General features: G+C 43.6%; 1 protein-coding gene across 1 annotated transcript in view; it reads left to right on the top strand.

The window, feature by feature from the left end:
* Nucleotides 1-13,566, top strand: part of LOC138283572 (putative leucine-rich repeat-containing protein DDB_G0290503) — a 511,080-nt gene that overhangs the window by 492,311 nt on the left and 5,203 nt on the right. Inside the window, exons 14-16 of the mRNA XM_069221509.1 lie at nucleotides 8,109-8,141; nucleotides 10,754-10,786; nucleotides 13,399-13,431. Of these exons, the coding sequence (XP_069077610.1) occupies nucleotides 8,109-8,141; nucleotides 10,754-10,786; nucleotides 13,399-13,431 (99 nt within the window). The remainder of the gene's footprint in view (nucleotides 1-8,108; nucleotides 8,142-10,753; nucleotides 10,787-13,398; nucleotides 13,432-13,566) is intronic.

Genomic DNA, 13,566 nt, shown 5'->3' with positions numbered 1-13,566 from the left:
ACCTGCCTAATTAATTAACTCTATTGTCCAGGAATTCCACAGCGGCCAACCAATATCGATATATTCCAATGCTATCCTTCTTTGAAATTCAAAGCCATCATGTTCAACAATGAACCTACTTTAAATATTCATTCCTGTGATGTATCTCAGGTGCACACTATAGTTCATTTTTGCACTTACATTAACAAAAGGGCCTTGGTTGGTCATTCTGTTCCTGTGTGTCTACAGAAATGATCTTTGTGGACCAGCTACTTCTATGGAGAGAACCTTATTTTTACTGCGACCAATTCAAAACATTGTTTTCACCTGACAGTTCCCTTTAGCTAGAGAATGCTGTGATATGGCTGAGGAGCAACACATGTCAGCTAGTGGGTGGGTGAATGGACCTTAGACATGCTCCTTCTACTCCAGTCAATGGATGAGAAACAGCATTTTTTTCATGGAAGCTAATTCACTGCAATTTAACTCCCTTTTAAACTGGTGAATGGTCTACCTCAAGAATCAAGTCACGTGCGGTTCAATGTCATATTGGATTTCATGGCCCCTGGCAAGATAGGTAGCATAAGGATGTTCACCAGCCTTCCTTCCTAGGCCTGTCAGTATATTGCTATAAAGTAGACGAATCTCTGCTATACCATGGGGTTTACTAAAATGCATATGTCGAGCACTCACTCTTGCACACTGTTAAAAATAGATATTCTGTGTATTGGCAATCAAATTTCCTTTCATAAATTCAATCCTTTTATTTATGTTACGTTGCCAATATTCTTTTGCGTTTTCAATATCTGTCACTCAGATATCCTTTATTTGTCATCCTTTCCACAGCAAACTATAATTGCCGTATCTCCTATTCAGTGCTTAATTTGTAAATAAAAATGTGCTGTTGTCCAAAGAACTCCTTTTAAAGTTGTTGCTGCGACAGTTAAATATACGAGCACAGAATACTGAGGCAGCGTGATCTCAACGCCTTCTTTAGCCTCTTTACTCCATCAGCAGCCGCTCATTGCCCCTTCAGCTCACTCTTGCAGCTTTCTGCGTTCTCCCTTTGTCATGGTTTCTTGTTTTTCTCTTCCTCTGTTTTTCCTGTATGTGTCTTTTGCTCGCAGTAAATTTCTGATACAGAAAAATAAGTGCTGACCCTCTAAAATGAGTACTGATGCCCCCCACTGGAAAACAACGGCTTAAATGAAGCACTGCTCCTATTTTCCCACAATTATGTTACATTCTTAAAGTCACGGTGTACTCCTTTCAGTCTGACCATTCTCTTCCAGGGGATCCTCATCAATAGTCATAAACATTGAATATTCCCGCCCTTGTGCGGGGACCCCGGAGCATATATAAAATATATACACATTATACATGTGTAACAAACAGTCATGCAGGCTATCATGTTAAAAACAGGCTAAAATGCTTTATTTCTATGAAGTTTTTTTTTTTTTTTTTTTTTATTAAATACTACAATAGAGCCTAAATAAGTACCCAAGCTCCTAAAACTAGGCTTGGGGAAGTAAGCAGTAGCAAACTCTAGTGAAAAAATAGAGAAAACTGCATTGAAAAACAATGAAGCATTCTTAGCCAATAGGCTGCATGTAGGTTAACACAGGAGAACCATAAAAACTTTGGCACTGTGCCTTTAAGACCCTGAGCACCTCCAGTATCCCACCATGCCTCAGGGGTGAAGGAAAGGTGACAGTTGGTTCACAGTTAGGTCAGTTCTTTTTTCCGGCTTCTTCTGAGAGGATCCTGGAGCATTGAGCTCTCAGTTTTTCTGAGTTTTCCTCAGAAAAATTCTTTAAAAAAGCGTTTTTTCACTTTTCACTCGACAAGTAACATCTTTGTCTGAGCTAGGAAGGTTTTTTCTGACAGAAAAATGCCTTCTCTTTTTGTCAAATGCCCTGCTTGTGGGAAGAAGAAGGCCCAGTCAGATCCCCACTCTCTGTGCATAGTGTGCCTGCCTCAGAGTCACTGCCCTGACACTTGTAAGTACTGTAAGAACATGTCTAGGAGGACTCTGAAAGACAGAGAGAAGATCCAACTTCATGGGCTTCAGGAGAGGAAAAGAACATCGTCCTCCTCACTCCCCAGGCATCCAGAAGGCCATTCTCAGGAGAGAATGGCCCGGTCGACGTCGACAGGTAGGAAAATACCTGTTTGTTCACCGTCGACGTCGTCGCTACCACCGTCCCACCGGCATAGATCGCCGTCGACGGCGACACACCCGACGTCGAAGGGAACGGCGTCGAGGGAACATCAGAGCAGGGGCAGGTCTCCGTCGACGGCAGCCCGCCGATCGACGTCGAGCCATCGCCGGCATGCCCGGTCGCCGCCAAAGGCTGTGCGCCCCCCGACGTTAGGACACACGGCGTCGAGATCTCCACGACGGCACGAGAAACATCCGGCGTCAACCTCCCATCGCTCCACGTCGAGGCACACAACGGCGAGCAGGTCGAGGTCCAAGGAACGCCGTTCGACGTCAAGGCACTCAACGTCGAGGCAATCAACGTCGAGGCAGGACCGACCGACTGGGCATCCTTCGACGTCGAAACAGCCATCGACGTCGACGCAGGTTTTACCTGTCCAACAGGGAGCAGAACATCGCCCCTCGCCAGACAAGGCTCCGTCTCCAGTGGTCTCCATACCGAGCGACTCTTCTCGGTCAAGAGCATCTCCTGGGCATGTCTCGCCCATCAACCTATCTCCGAGATGGCTGGAGAGCCTCAACAGACCAGCGGCCTCCCCAGATTCGCAATATTCGCGAATGTATTCACCCACTGCCTCCCCGCCAAGAACGCCATCGCCGACAGCCGGGGCAGAACGGGCTCGTTCAGCTCCTCGACAGCCGACCGCGAGGCCTAGGCGCTCGGCTACAGCGTGCCGCAGCAGATCTCGCTCTCAACGGAGATCCAGGTCGCGCTCAAGAAGATCACCCTCTTGGTCTTCATCAGGTTCTTCTGTCGGGCGTTACTCACCTACTCTTACAGATTCACCACCTGCTAGAGTCTCACCAGTGGATGACATAACCACTTTCAACGAGGTGTTGCTAAGAGGAGCGCAGAAACTCAATATAGAGGTTCCAGAACCGTCTACCTCCTCATCAATCATCTTTGAGACGCTACAACAGAGATCAGCGTCGAAAAAGTTGCTGCCTCTAGTGCCTGGTTTGTTGCAGCCAACCATGGACACTTTTCTGGCCCCAGCCTCGCTTAAGTCTGCCCCGGCTCGGATTCTTAAAAAGTACAAGGCTCCAGAGCAAGACCCTTTATTCCTTAGGAAGGATCCGCCACCAGACTCAGTGATCATAGCTGCCGCCCGAAAGACCCACTCGGTGGCATCTTCATCCACGGTACCCCCGGATAAAGAGAGCAGGCATTTAGACTCTCTGGGAAGAAAGATGTGCGGGACAGCGGCTTCAGCAATGAAGGTCTCTAGTGCGTCTGCGCTCCTGGGCAGGTACGATCGTTCTCTGTGGGATTCCCTCAGTAGATTTACAGAAAAACTGCCCAGAGAAGACAGGCAAGATTTCCAAGAGATTCTACAGGAAGGATGCCTGGTATCTAACCAAGTTATCAGCGCGGCAGCGGATGGGGCGGATTTGGCGGCTCATGGGTACGCACATGGTATCTGTGCGAGGAGATCTTCCTGGCTGAGGCTCACTGGCTTGAAACAGGAGGCACAACAACGTATCCTAAATCTCCCATTTGCCGGGAATTCCCTATTCGGTGCCCATGCAGACGAAGAGATGGCCCGCATGAAGACCGAGGTGGATACCATGAAGGCGGTAGGCCTCGAAAGAAGGAAAGATTTCAGGCGGAGGTACAGACCGTACGATAGATGCCCTTTCCAACAGAGGGTTCAAACCCCTCATTGGTCGCAAAGGTCTCAGCAACGACAGGGACGCCCTCTGTTTCAGCGAAGAAACACAAGGGAGCGAGGGTCAAGTAGACCTCAACAGTCCACTCCAAAAGAACCCACTAAGCAATGAAGTCTCGCTTCCCTCGACACTGTACACCACTCCGGTGGGGGGAAGTATTATTGCTCATCTTCACGAGTGGCACTCTATCACAAGAGATAAATGGGTGCTCAATATTGTCGAACATGGCTATTCTCTCCTTTTCAAGCAGCCTCCACCACACTTGCCACCAACCAAACACAATCCGGCTCATCTCACCTTGCTACGCAAGGAGGCTCTCGCCCTCCTAAGAAAGAATGCCATAGAAAGGGTTCCACCTGCCCACAGAGGAAAGGGGGTCTACTCCCGTTACTTTCTAGTAGCAAAGAAGGGTCAAGAGGGCGTTTTCAGGCCAATCCTGGATCTAAGACTGCTGAACAAATACATAAGAAAGCAAAAGTTCAGAATGCTAGCGCTTCACCAAATTTTCCCTCAACTGCATCAGGGAGACTGGATGTGCTCCATCGACCTGCAGGATGCGTATTTCCACATCCCAATAGCTCCAAAGCATCGAAAATTCCTGCGCTTTCGAGTAGCGTTACAGCATTACCAGTTCAGGGTTCTACCCTTTGGCCTGAAATCTGCTCCAAGAGTTTTCTCGAAATGTATGGCAGTGGTGGCAGCGCATCTACGAAGACAAAGGATATACATATATCCATACCTAGACGACTGGCTACTAAAGGCTTCTTCTCCGGAGCAGGCGAGAAGCCATCGGGACATTGTACTAGGAGTTTGCAAAGCTCTAGGTCTTCAGGTCAATTACCAGAAGTCAACCTTGACTCCAACACAGAGTCTTCACTACCTAGGAGCTATCATAAACACAGAACTACAAAAAGTGTATCCTTCGGAGGAACGACTGTCCTCAATAAACAAGAAGTGCCAGGACCTGTTGAGAGCCAGCGCACCTACGGCACGTCAGGTGACATCACTACTGGGCTCCATGGCATCGTGCATCTTTATTGTCCCAAATGCCAGACTCCACATGAGACCCCTCCAAGAGGCATTGGAGGCCAATTGGAGCCAAAGAACAGGTCGCTGGGAAGACACAATGCGGCTACCGGAGGTAGCACTGCAGTCATTGAGATGGTGGATGCACAGACCTCACCTGTCAGTGGGCGCTCCGTTTCACCAGGTACTTCCATCCGACACTCTGGTAACAGATGCGTCTCTTCAGGGATGGGGGGCTCATCTGGGTCCTTTTCAAGCGCAGGGTCTGTGGTCAGACAAGGAGAAGCAGTACCACATCAATCTGCTAGAACTCAGAGCGGTCCATCTGGCTCTCAAGTCTTTCACACCGCTAATTCAGGGGAAAACTCTATTGATACAGACGGACAATACAACCACGATGAATTACTTGAACAAACAAGGGGGAACGAGATCCCTACCCCTTTCACGAGAGTCCCAAGCGATATGGCATTGGCTCCTGGCCAGAGGAATGTCAATCACAGCAGTTCACCTGCCAGGTCAGCAGAACGTAGAAGCAGACTTTCTAAGCAGACACCTGGAGGACGTTCACGATTGGGTCCTGCACGACGAAGTCGCAGAATACATCTTCGCGCAATGGGGTCGGCCTCAACTGGACCTCTTCGCAGACGATGTAAACAGGAAATGCCCAGACTTCGCATCCAGGTTCTACCGTCCGGGATCTCGAGGGAATGCCCTGTTGATCGACTGGTCAGGGACATTTCTTTACGCTTTTCTGCCGATTCCCCTCATTCCGGCAGTGATCAGCAAACTTTACGGATCCAGGACCAGAATGATTCTTATAGCGCCACAATGGCCTCGACAATTCTGGTACACGGATCTCCTCAACCTGTCGGAAAAACCTCACAGGAGGCTGCCGTGCAGACCGGATCTTCTGAGCAGAATGGAGGGCAGGATTCTGCATCCCAACCTACCCTCTCTGAGCTTAACAGCATGGCTCCTGAATTCCTGCAGTATGGGCACCTAGGACTCTCGAAGGAGTGCATGAACATCTTGAAAGAGTCCAAACGGCCTTCCACGCGGCGTTCCTACGCTTTTAAGTGGAAGAGATTCTACATATGGTGCTGTCAGCAAGACCATAATCCCATACGGGCGCAGGAGGACGTCATACTGTCCTATTTGCTTCACCTAGCGAAATCCGGTCTGCAGGTATCATCTATTAAGGTACATTTGTCTGCTATTACTGCCTATCGCAAGTCACCTTCTCAGGAATCCTTCTTTACGAAACCTGTAGTCAATGATTTCTTAGAAGGTTTGAAGAAAGTTTTTCCGCCAATTCGGAGGCCTTCTCCTCCGTGGGAACTGAACATAGTCCTAGTAAAACTTATGGGCCCTCCTTTCGAGCCTATCCATAAGGCCTCCTTACAACACCTTACGTGGAAAACGGCTTTTCTGGTGGCCATTACTTCAGCGAGGAGGGTCAGTGAGATCCAGGCCTTGTCTGCAAAAGAACCGTACACGTTTTTTCATGACAATAGAGTAGTTCTACGAACTCACCCATCTTTCCTTCCGAAGGTGGTGTCAGAATTCCATATTAATCAGACCATAACTTTACCGACGTTCTTTCCCAATCCGGAAACTCCGGCTGAGAAAGCATTGCACTCATTAGACTTGAAAAGAGTGCTGAAATTTTATCTGGACAAGACAAAATCGATTAGACACTCTAACCGCTTGTTTGTGAACTATGGTCATTTAAGGACAGGAGAAGCAGCATCTAAGCGAACAATATCAAGATGGATAGTTTCTTGTATTGTTAATACTTACCAGCTAGCTAATAGACAATTGCTAGCGCGGCCTAGAGCGCATTCCACAAGGGGAAAAGCGGCTACTGCTGCTCTCCTTAACAATGTTCCTATATCTGAGATTTGTAAGGCTGCTACATGGAAGTCTGTCCATACTTTTACAAGACATTATTGTTTAGACTCAGATGCAAGAGCGGATGCCCAAGTGGGGCAGGCCTCTCTAAGGAATTTATTTGCGTAAGACATGTTTATTCCTGCACTTCTATCGGACAGTCCGCTGGGTTTAGGGATGGGCTTGCTAATCTATTCAATGTTTATGACTATTGATGAGGATCCCCTGGAAGAGAAGGATAAGTTACTTACCTGTAAATCCTAGTTCTCTTCCAGGGGTATCCTCATCAAAGTCATAAACAACCCACCCTCCTCCCCGGACACACGTCTACTGGAAGTGCAGGACAGACAGTATTTTGATTCAATTATACAAATTGTCACCGTAAAAAGAACTGACCTAACTGTGAACCAACTGTCACCTTTCCTTCACCCCTGAGGCATGGTGGGATACTGGAGGTACTCAGGGTCTTAAAGGCACAGTGCCAAAGTTTTTATGGTTCTCCTGTGTTAACCTACATGCAGCCTATTGGCTAAGAATGCTTCATTGTTTTTCAATGCAGTTTTCTCTATTTTTTCACTAGAGTTTGCTACTGCTTACTTCCCCAAGCCTAGTTTTAGGAGCTTGGGTACTTATTTAGGCTCTATTGTAGTATTTAATAAAAAAATAAAATAAAAAAAACTTCATAGAAATAAAGTATTTTAGCCTGTTTTTAACATGATAGCCTGCATGACTGTTTGTTACACATGTATAATGTGTATATATTTTATATATGCTCCGGGGTCCCCGCACAAGGGCGGGAATATTCAATGTTTATGACTTTGATGAGGATACCCCTGGAAGAGAACTAGGATTTACAGGTAAGTAACTTATCCGTATTGTCAACAGGTCTGTGTCTGCTTCGCTGCATCTATGATTCCTTTCTAATCATACTTTTATATGTATTGTAACCATTGCTTCTGGATTGCTATTGAGTATTATTATTTGTTTAACTACTTTATTTCTGGGTTCTAAATAAGGTTGTGGGACACATGGGGGGCAGTACACCAGATGTGTTATTGTCTTAGTTCCACAGAGAGATTGTAAGGGCCACAGTCGATTTCTTACATCCATGCTGCTACGGGGTAAGCAGGAATCATACATTTGAGATAAAGTTTACAAGCAACGTATTAGTTAAAACTCTTGGGTATTATTACTCATAGTCAACACACAATTACAATTAGAAGCATTTGGGTTGGGAAGATTAAACCAGGACTAAATTATAGCATTTGAAACACGTTTGCATTGTATGAGTATAATTTCTGAATTTCTTTTCTCCTTTTAGAAGAATATAGAGACCAATGAACAACTTGAGACTGTAAGTGACTTTAAACATCATATGCTATTGTACTGTATGATTTTCTGGTAAATGTATTGTGCTTGCAACCCTCTATGTTTGAAGTTAAGTCATGTTCACATAAAAAACAAGCTACACCATCCAGAGTTCACAGTTGGAAAGGTGTTGTTTTTTGTTTCACGCTTATATGGCAAGCGTTGTCATGGCATGTCGGACGACCACCGAGATGCACCTTTTTTGCTATGTGGCACACAATCTGGCCATCTGATGGACGGGGGAATTTGTGAGAGAGTAAGAGACAAACAACCTACATTTATAATAATGAATACACAGCTTTGCCCAAGGGGCAGTGAAAAAATGTGTGACAGCACACCAAAATCCTGTGTAATTATAATAGGGCCAATAATCGGTATAGCAAATTATGCAAGAAAGATATTCTGTTTAAAGTGTAGTAGTAACTAAAAAGACCAAAAATGGGCATTGGTGTCAAAAGCAGTAGCCATGCACTATTTCATTTACTTATTTTACACTGTTTGCTCCTGACCAAAGACAACCCTACGATGAAGTGGGTTGTGGAAGAGCTGGCTAGGCTGGCATCCTGAAATTACCCAAATTAGAAAAGGCCTGGGTTCTACCTACTCCTCCTGGCCAATGCAAGTCCAAATTTAACAGGGGTTAATTTCCCAAGCTGTCCCAGCTACCAAGCGTGGCTATCTAGAAAGGCTGCCTTTATTTTTCTTTCAAACCTATATTTTCAAGTAAAGGGCTAGATTTTGTCTTAAGTATTTTTTTCATAAACTCAAATTAGAAGATTTGCTGTCCTCCAGAGACTGTCTGTCCTATTTTTCATGCCAAAAGGAGCAATGAGTTTGTTTTTAGAAACATTATCATTAAATGCCATCTCATGTCTGATGTAACAGCTACCTGCCTAATTAATGAACTCTATTGTCCAGGAATTCCACAGCGGCCAACCAATGTCGATATATTCCAATGCTATCCTTCTTTGAAATTCAAAGCCATCATGTTCAACCATGAACCTACTTTAAATATTCATTCCTGTGATGTATCTCAGGTGCACACTATAGTTCATTTTTGCACTTACATTAACAAAAGGGCCTTGGTTGGTCATTCTGTTCCTGTGTGTCTACAGAAATGATCTTTGTGGACCAGCTACTTCTATGGAGAGAACCTTATTTTTACTGCGACCAATTCAAAACATTGTTTTCACCTGACAGTTCCCTTTAGCTAGAGAATGCTGTGATATGGCTGAGGAGCAGCACATGTCAGCTAGTGGGTGGGTGAATGGACCTTAGACATGCTCCTTCTACTCCAGTCAATGGATGACAAACAGCATTTTTTTCATGGAAGCTAATTCACTGCAATTTAACTCCCTTTTAAACTGGTGAATGGTCTACCTCAAGAATCAAGTCACGTGCGGTTCAATGTGATATTGGATTTCATGGCCCCTGGCAAGATAGGTAGCATAAGGATGTTCACCAGCCTTCCTTCCTAGGCCTGTCAGTATATTACTATAAAGTAGACGAATCTCTGCTATACCAAGGGGTTTACTAAAATGCATATGTCGAGCACTCACTCTTGCACACTGTTAAAAATAGATATTCTGTGTATTGGCAATCAAATTTCCTTTCATAAATTCAATCCTTTTATTTATGTTACGTTGCCAATATTCTTTTGCGTTTTCAATATCTGTCACTCAGATATCCTTTATTTGTCATCCTTTCCACAGCAAACTATAATTGCCGTATCTCCTATTCAGTGCTTAATTTGTAAATAAAAATGTGCTGTTGTCCAAAGAACTCCTTTTAAAGTTGTTGCTGCGACAGTTAAATATACGAGCACAGAATACTGAGGCAGCGTGATCTCAACGCCTTCTTTAGCCTCTTTACTCCATCAGCAGCCGCTCTTTGCCCCTTCAGCTCACTCTTGCAGCTTTCTGCGTTCTCCCTTTGTCATAGTTTCTTGTTTTTCTCTTCCTCCTTCTTTCCTGTATGTGTCTTTTGCTCGCAGTAAATTTCTGATACAGAAAAATAAGTGCTGACCCTCTAAAATGAGTGCTGATGCCCCCCACTGGAAAACAACGGCTTAAATGAAGCACTGCTCCTATTTTCCCACAATTATGTTACATTCTTAAAGTCGCGGTGTACTCCTTTCAGTCTGACCAGTATTGTCAACAGGTCTGTGTCTGCTTCGCTGCATCTATGATTCCTTTCTAATCATACTTTTATATGTATTGTAACCATTGCTTCTGGATTGCTATTGAGTATTATTATTTGTTTAACTACTTTATTTCTGGGTTCTAAATAAGGTAGTGGGACACATGGGGGGCAGTACACCAGATGTGTTATTGTCTTAGTTCCACAGAGAGATTGTCAGGTCCACAGTCGATTTCTTACATCCATGCTGCTACGGGGTAAGCAGGAATCATACATTTGAGATAAAGTTTACAAGCAACGTATTAGTTAAAACTATTGGGTATTATTACTCATAGTCAACACACAATTACAATTAGAAGCATTTGGGTTGGGAAGATTAAACCAGGACTAAATTATAGCATTTGAAACACATGTTGGCATTGTAGGAGTATAATTTCTGAATTTCTTTTCTCCTTTTAGAAGAATATAGAGACCAATGAACAACTTGAGACTGTAAGTGACTTTAAACATCATATGCTATTGTACTGTATGATTTTCTGGTAAATGTATTGTGCTTGCAACCCTCTATGTTTGAAGTTAAGTCATGTTCACATAAAAAACAAGCTACACCATCCAGAGTTCACAGTTGGAAAGGTGTTGTTTTTTGTTTCACGCTTATATGGCAAGCGTTGTCATGGCATGTCGGACGACCACCGAGATGCACCTTTTCTGCTATGTGGCACACAATCTGGCCATCTGATGGACGGGGGAATTTGTGAGAGAGTAGGAGACAAACAACCTACATTTATAATAATGAATACACAACTTTGCCCAAGGGGCAGTGAAAAAATGTGTGACAGCACACCAAAATCCTGTGTAATTATAAAAGGGCCGATAATCGGTATAGCAAATTATGCAAGAAAGATATTCTGTGGAAAGTGTAGTAGTAACTAAAAAGACCAAAAATGGGCATTGGTGTCAAAAGCAGTAGCCATGCACTATTTCATTTACTTATTTTACACTGTTTACTCCTGACCAAAGACAACCCTACGATGAAGTGGGTTGTGGAAGAGCTGGCTAGGCTGGCATCCTGAAATTACCCAAATTAGAAAAGGCCTGGGTTCTACCTACTCCTCCTGGCCAATGCAAGTCCAAATTTAACAGGGGTTCATTTCCCAAGCTGTCCCAGCTACCAAGCGTGGCTATCTAGAAAGGCTGCCTTTATTTTTCTTTCAAACCTATATTTTCAAGTAAAGGGCTAGATTTTGTCTTAAGTATTTTTTTCATAAACTCAAATTAGAAGATTTGCTGTCCTCCAGAGACTGTCTGTCCTATTTTTCATGCCAAAAGGAGCAATGAGTTAGTTTTTAGAAACATTATCATTAAACGCCATATCATGTCCGATGTAACAGCTACCTGCCTAATTATTGAGCTCTATTGTCCAGGAATTCCACAGCGGCCAACCAATGTCGATACATTCCAATGCTATCCTTCTTTGAAATTCAAAGCCATCATGTTCAACCATGAACCTACTTTAAATATTAATTCCTGTGATGTATCTCAGGTGCACACTATAGTTCATTTTTTCACTTACATTCACAAAAGGGCCTTGGTTGGTCATTCTGTTCCTGTGTGTCTACAGAAATGATCTTTGTGGACCAGCTACTTCTATGGAGAGAACCTTATTTTTACTGCGACCAATTCAAAACATTGTTTTCACCTGACAGTTCCCTTTAGCTAGAGAATGCTCTGACATGGCTGAGGAGCAGCACATGTCAGCTAGTGGGTGGGTGAATGGACCTTAGACATGCTCCTTCTACTCCAGTCAATGGATGACAAACAGCATTTTTTTCATGGAAGCTAATTCACTGCAATTTAACTCCCTTTTAAACTGGTGAATGGTCTACCTCAAGAATCAAGTCACGTGCGGTTCAATGTCATATTGGATTTCATGGCCCCTGGCAAGATAGGTAGCATAAGGACGTTCACCAGCCTTCCTTCCTAGGCCTGTCAGTATATTACTATAAAGTAGACGAATCTCTGCTATACCAAGGGGTTTACTAAAATGCATATGTCGAGCACTCACTCTTGCACACTGTTAAAAATAGATATTCTGTGTATTGGCAATCAAATTTCCTTTCATAAATTCAATCCTTTTATTTATGTTACGTTGCCAATATTCTTTTGCGTTTTCAGTATCTGTCACTCAGATATCCTTTATTTGTCATCCTTTCCACAGCAAACTATAATTGCCGTATCTCCTATTCAGTGCTTAATTTGTAAATAAAAATGTGCTGTTGTCCAAAGAACTCCTTTTAAAGTTGTTGCTGCGACAGTTAAATATACGAGCACAGAATACTGAGGCAGCGTGATCTCAACGCCTTCTTTGGCCTCTTTACTCCATCAGCAGCCGCTCATTGCCCCTTCAGCTCACTCTTGCAGCTTTCTGCGTTCTCCCTTTGTCATGGTTTCTTGTTTTTCTCTTCCTCCTTCTTTCCTGTATGTGTCTTTTGCTCGCAGTAAATTTCTGATACAGAAAAATAAGTGCTGACCCTCTAAAATGAGTGCTGATGCCCCCCACTGGAAAACAACGGCTTAAATGAAGCACTGCTCCTATTTTCCCACAATTATGTTACATTCTTAAAGTCACGGTGTACTCCTTTCAGTCTGACCAGTATTGTCAACAGGTCTGTGTCTGCTTCGCTGCATCTAGGATTCCTTTCTAATCATACTTTTATATGTATTGTAACCATTGCTTCTGGATTGCTATTGAGTATTATTATTTGTTTAACTACTTTATTTCTGGGTTCTAAATAAGGTAGTGGGACACATGGGGGGCAGTACACCAGATGTGTTATTGTCTTAGTTCCACAGAGAGATTGTCAGGGCCACAGTCGATTTCTTACATCCATGCTGCTACGGGGTAAGCAGGATTCATACATTTGAGATAAAGTTTACAAGCAACGTATTAGTTAAAACTATTGGGTATTATTACTCATAGTCAACACACAATTACAATTAGAAGCATTTGGGTTGGGAAGATTAAACCAGGACTAAATTATAGCATTTGAAACACATGTTTGCATTGTAGGAGTATAATTTCTGAATTTCTTTTCTCCTTTTAGAAGAATATAGAGACCAATGAACAACTTGAGACTGTAAGTGACTTTAAACATCATATGCTATTGTACTGTATGATTTTCTGGTAAATGTATTGTGCTTGCAACCCTCTATGTTTGAAGTTAAGTCATGTTCACATAAAAAACAAGCTACACCATCCAGAGTTCACAGTT

The sequence above is a fragment of the Pleurodeles waltl genome, chromosome 3_1 (genome assembly GCF_031143425.1).
Source record: "Pleurodeles waltl isolate 20211129_DDA chromosome 3_1, aPleWal1.hap1.20221129, whole genome shotgun sequence".
In the NCBI taxonomy this organism is placed as follows: domain Eukaryota; kingdom Metazoa; phylum Chordata; class Amphibia; order Caudata; family Salamandridae; genus Pleurodeles; species Pleurodeles waltl.
Note: the sequence above shows the minus strand (reverse complement) of the source record. Positions and strands in the feature narration are given on the sequence as shown.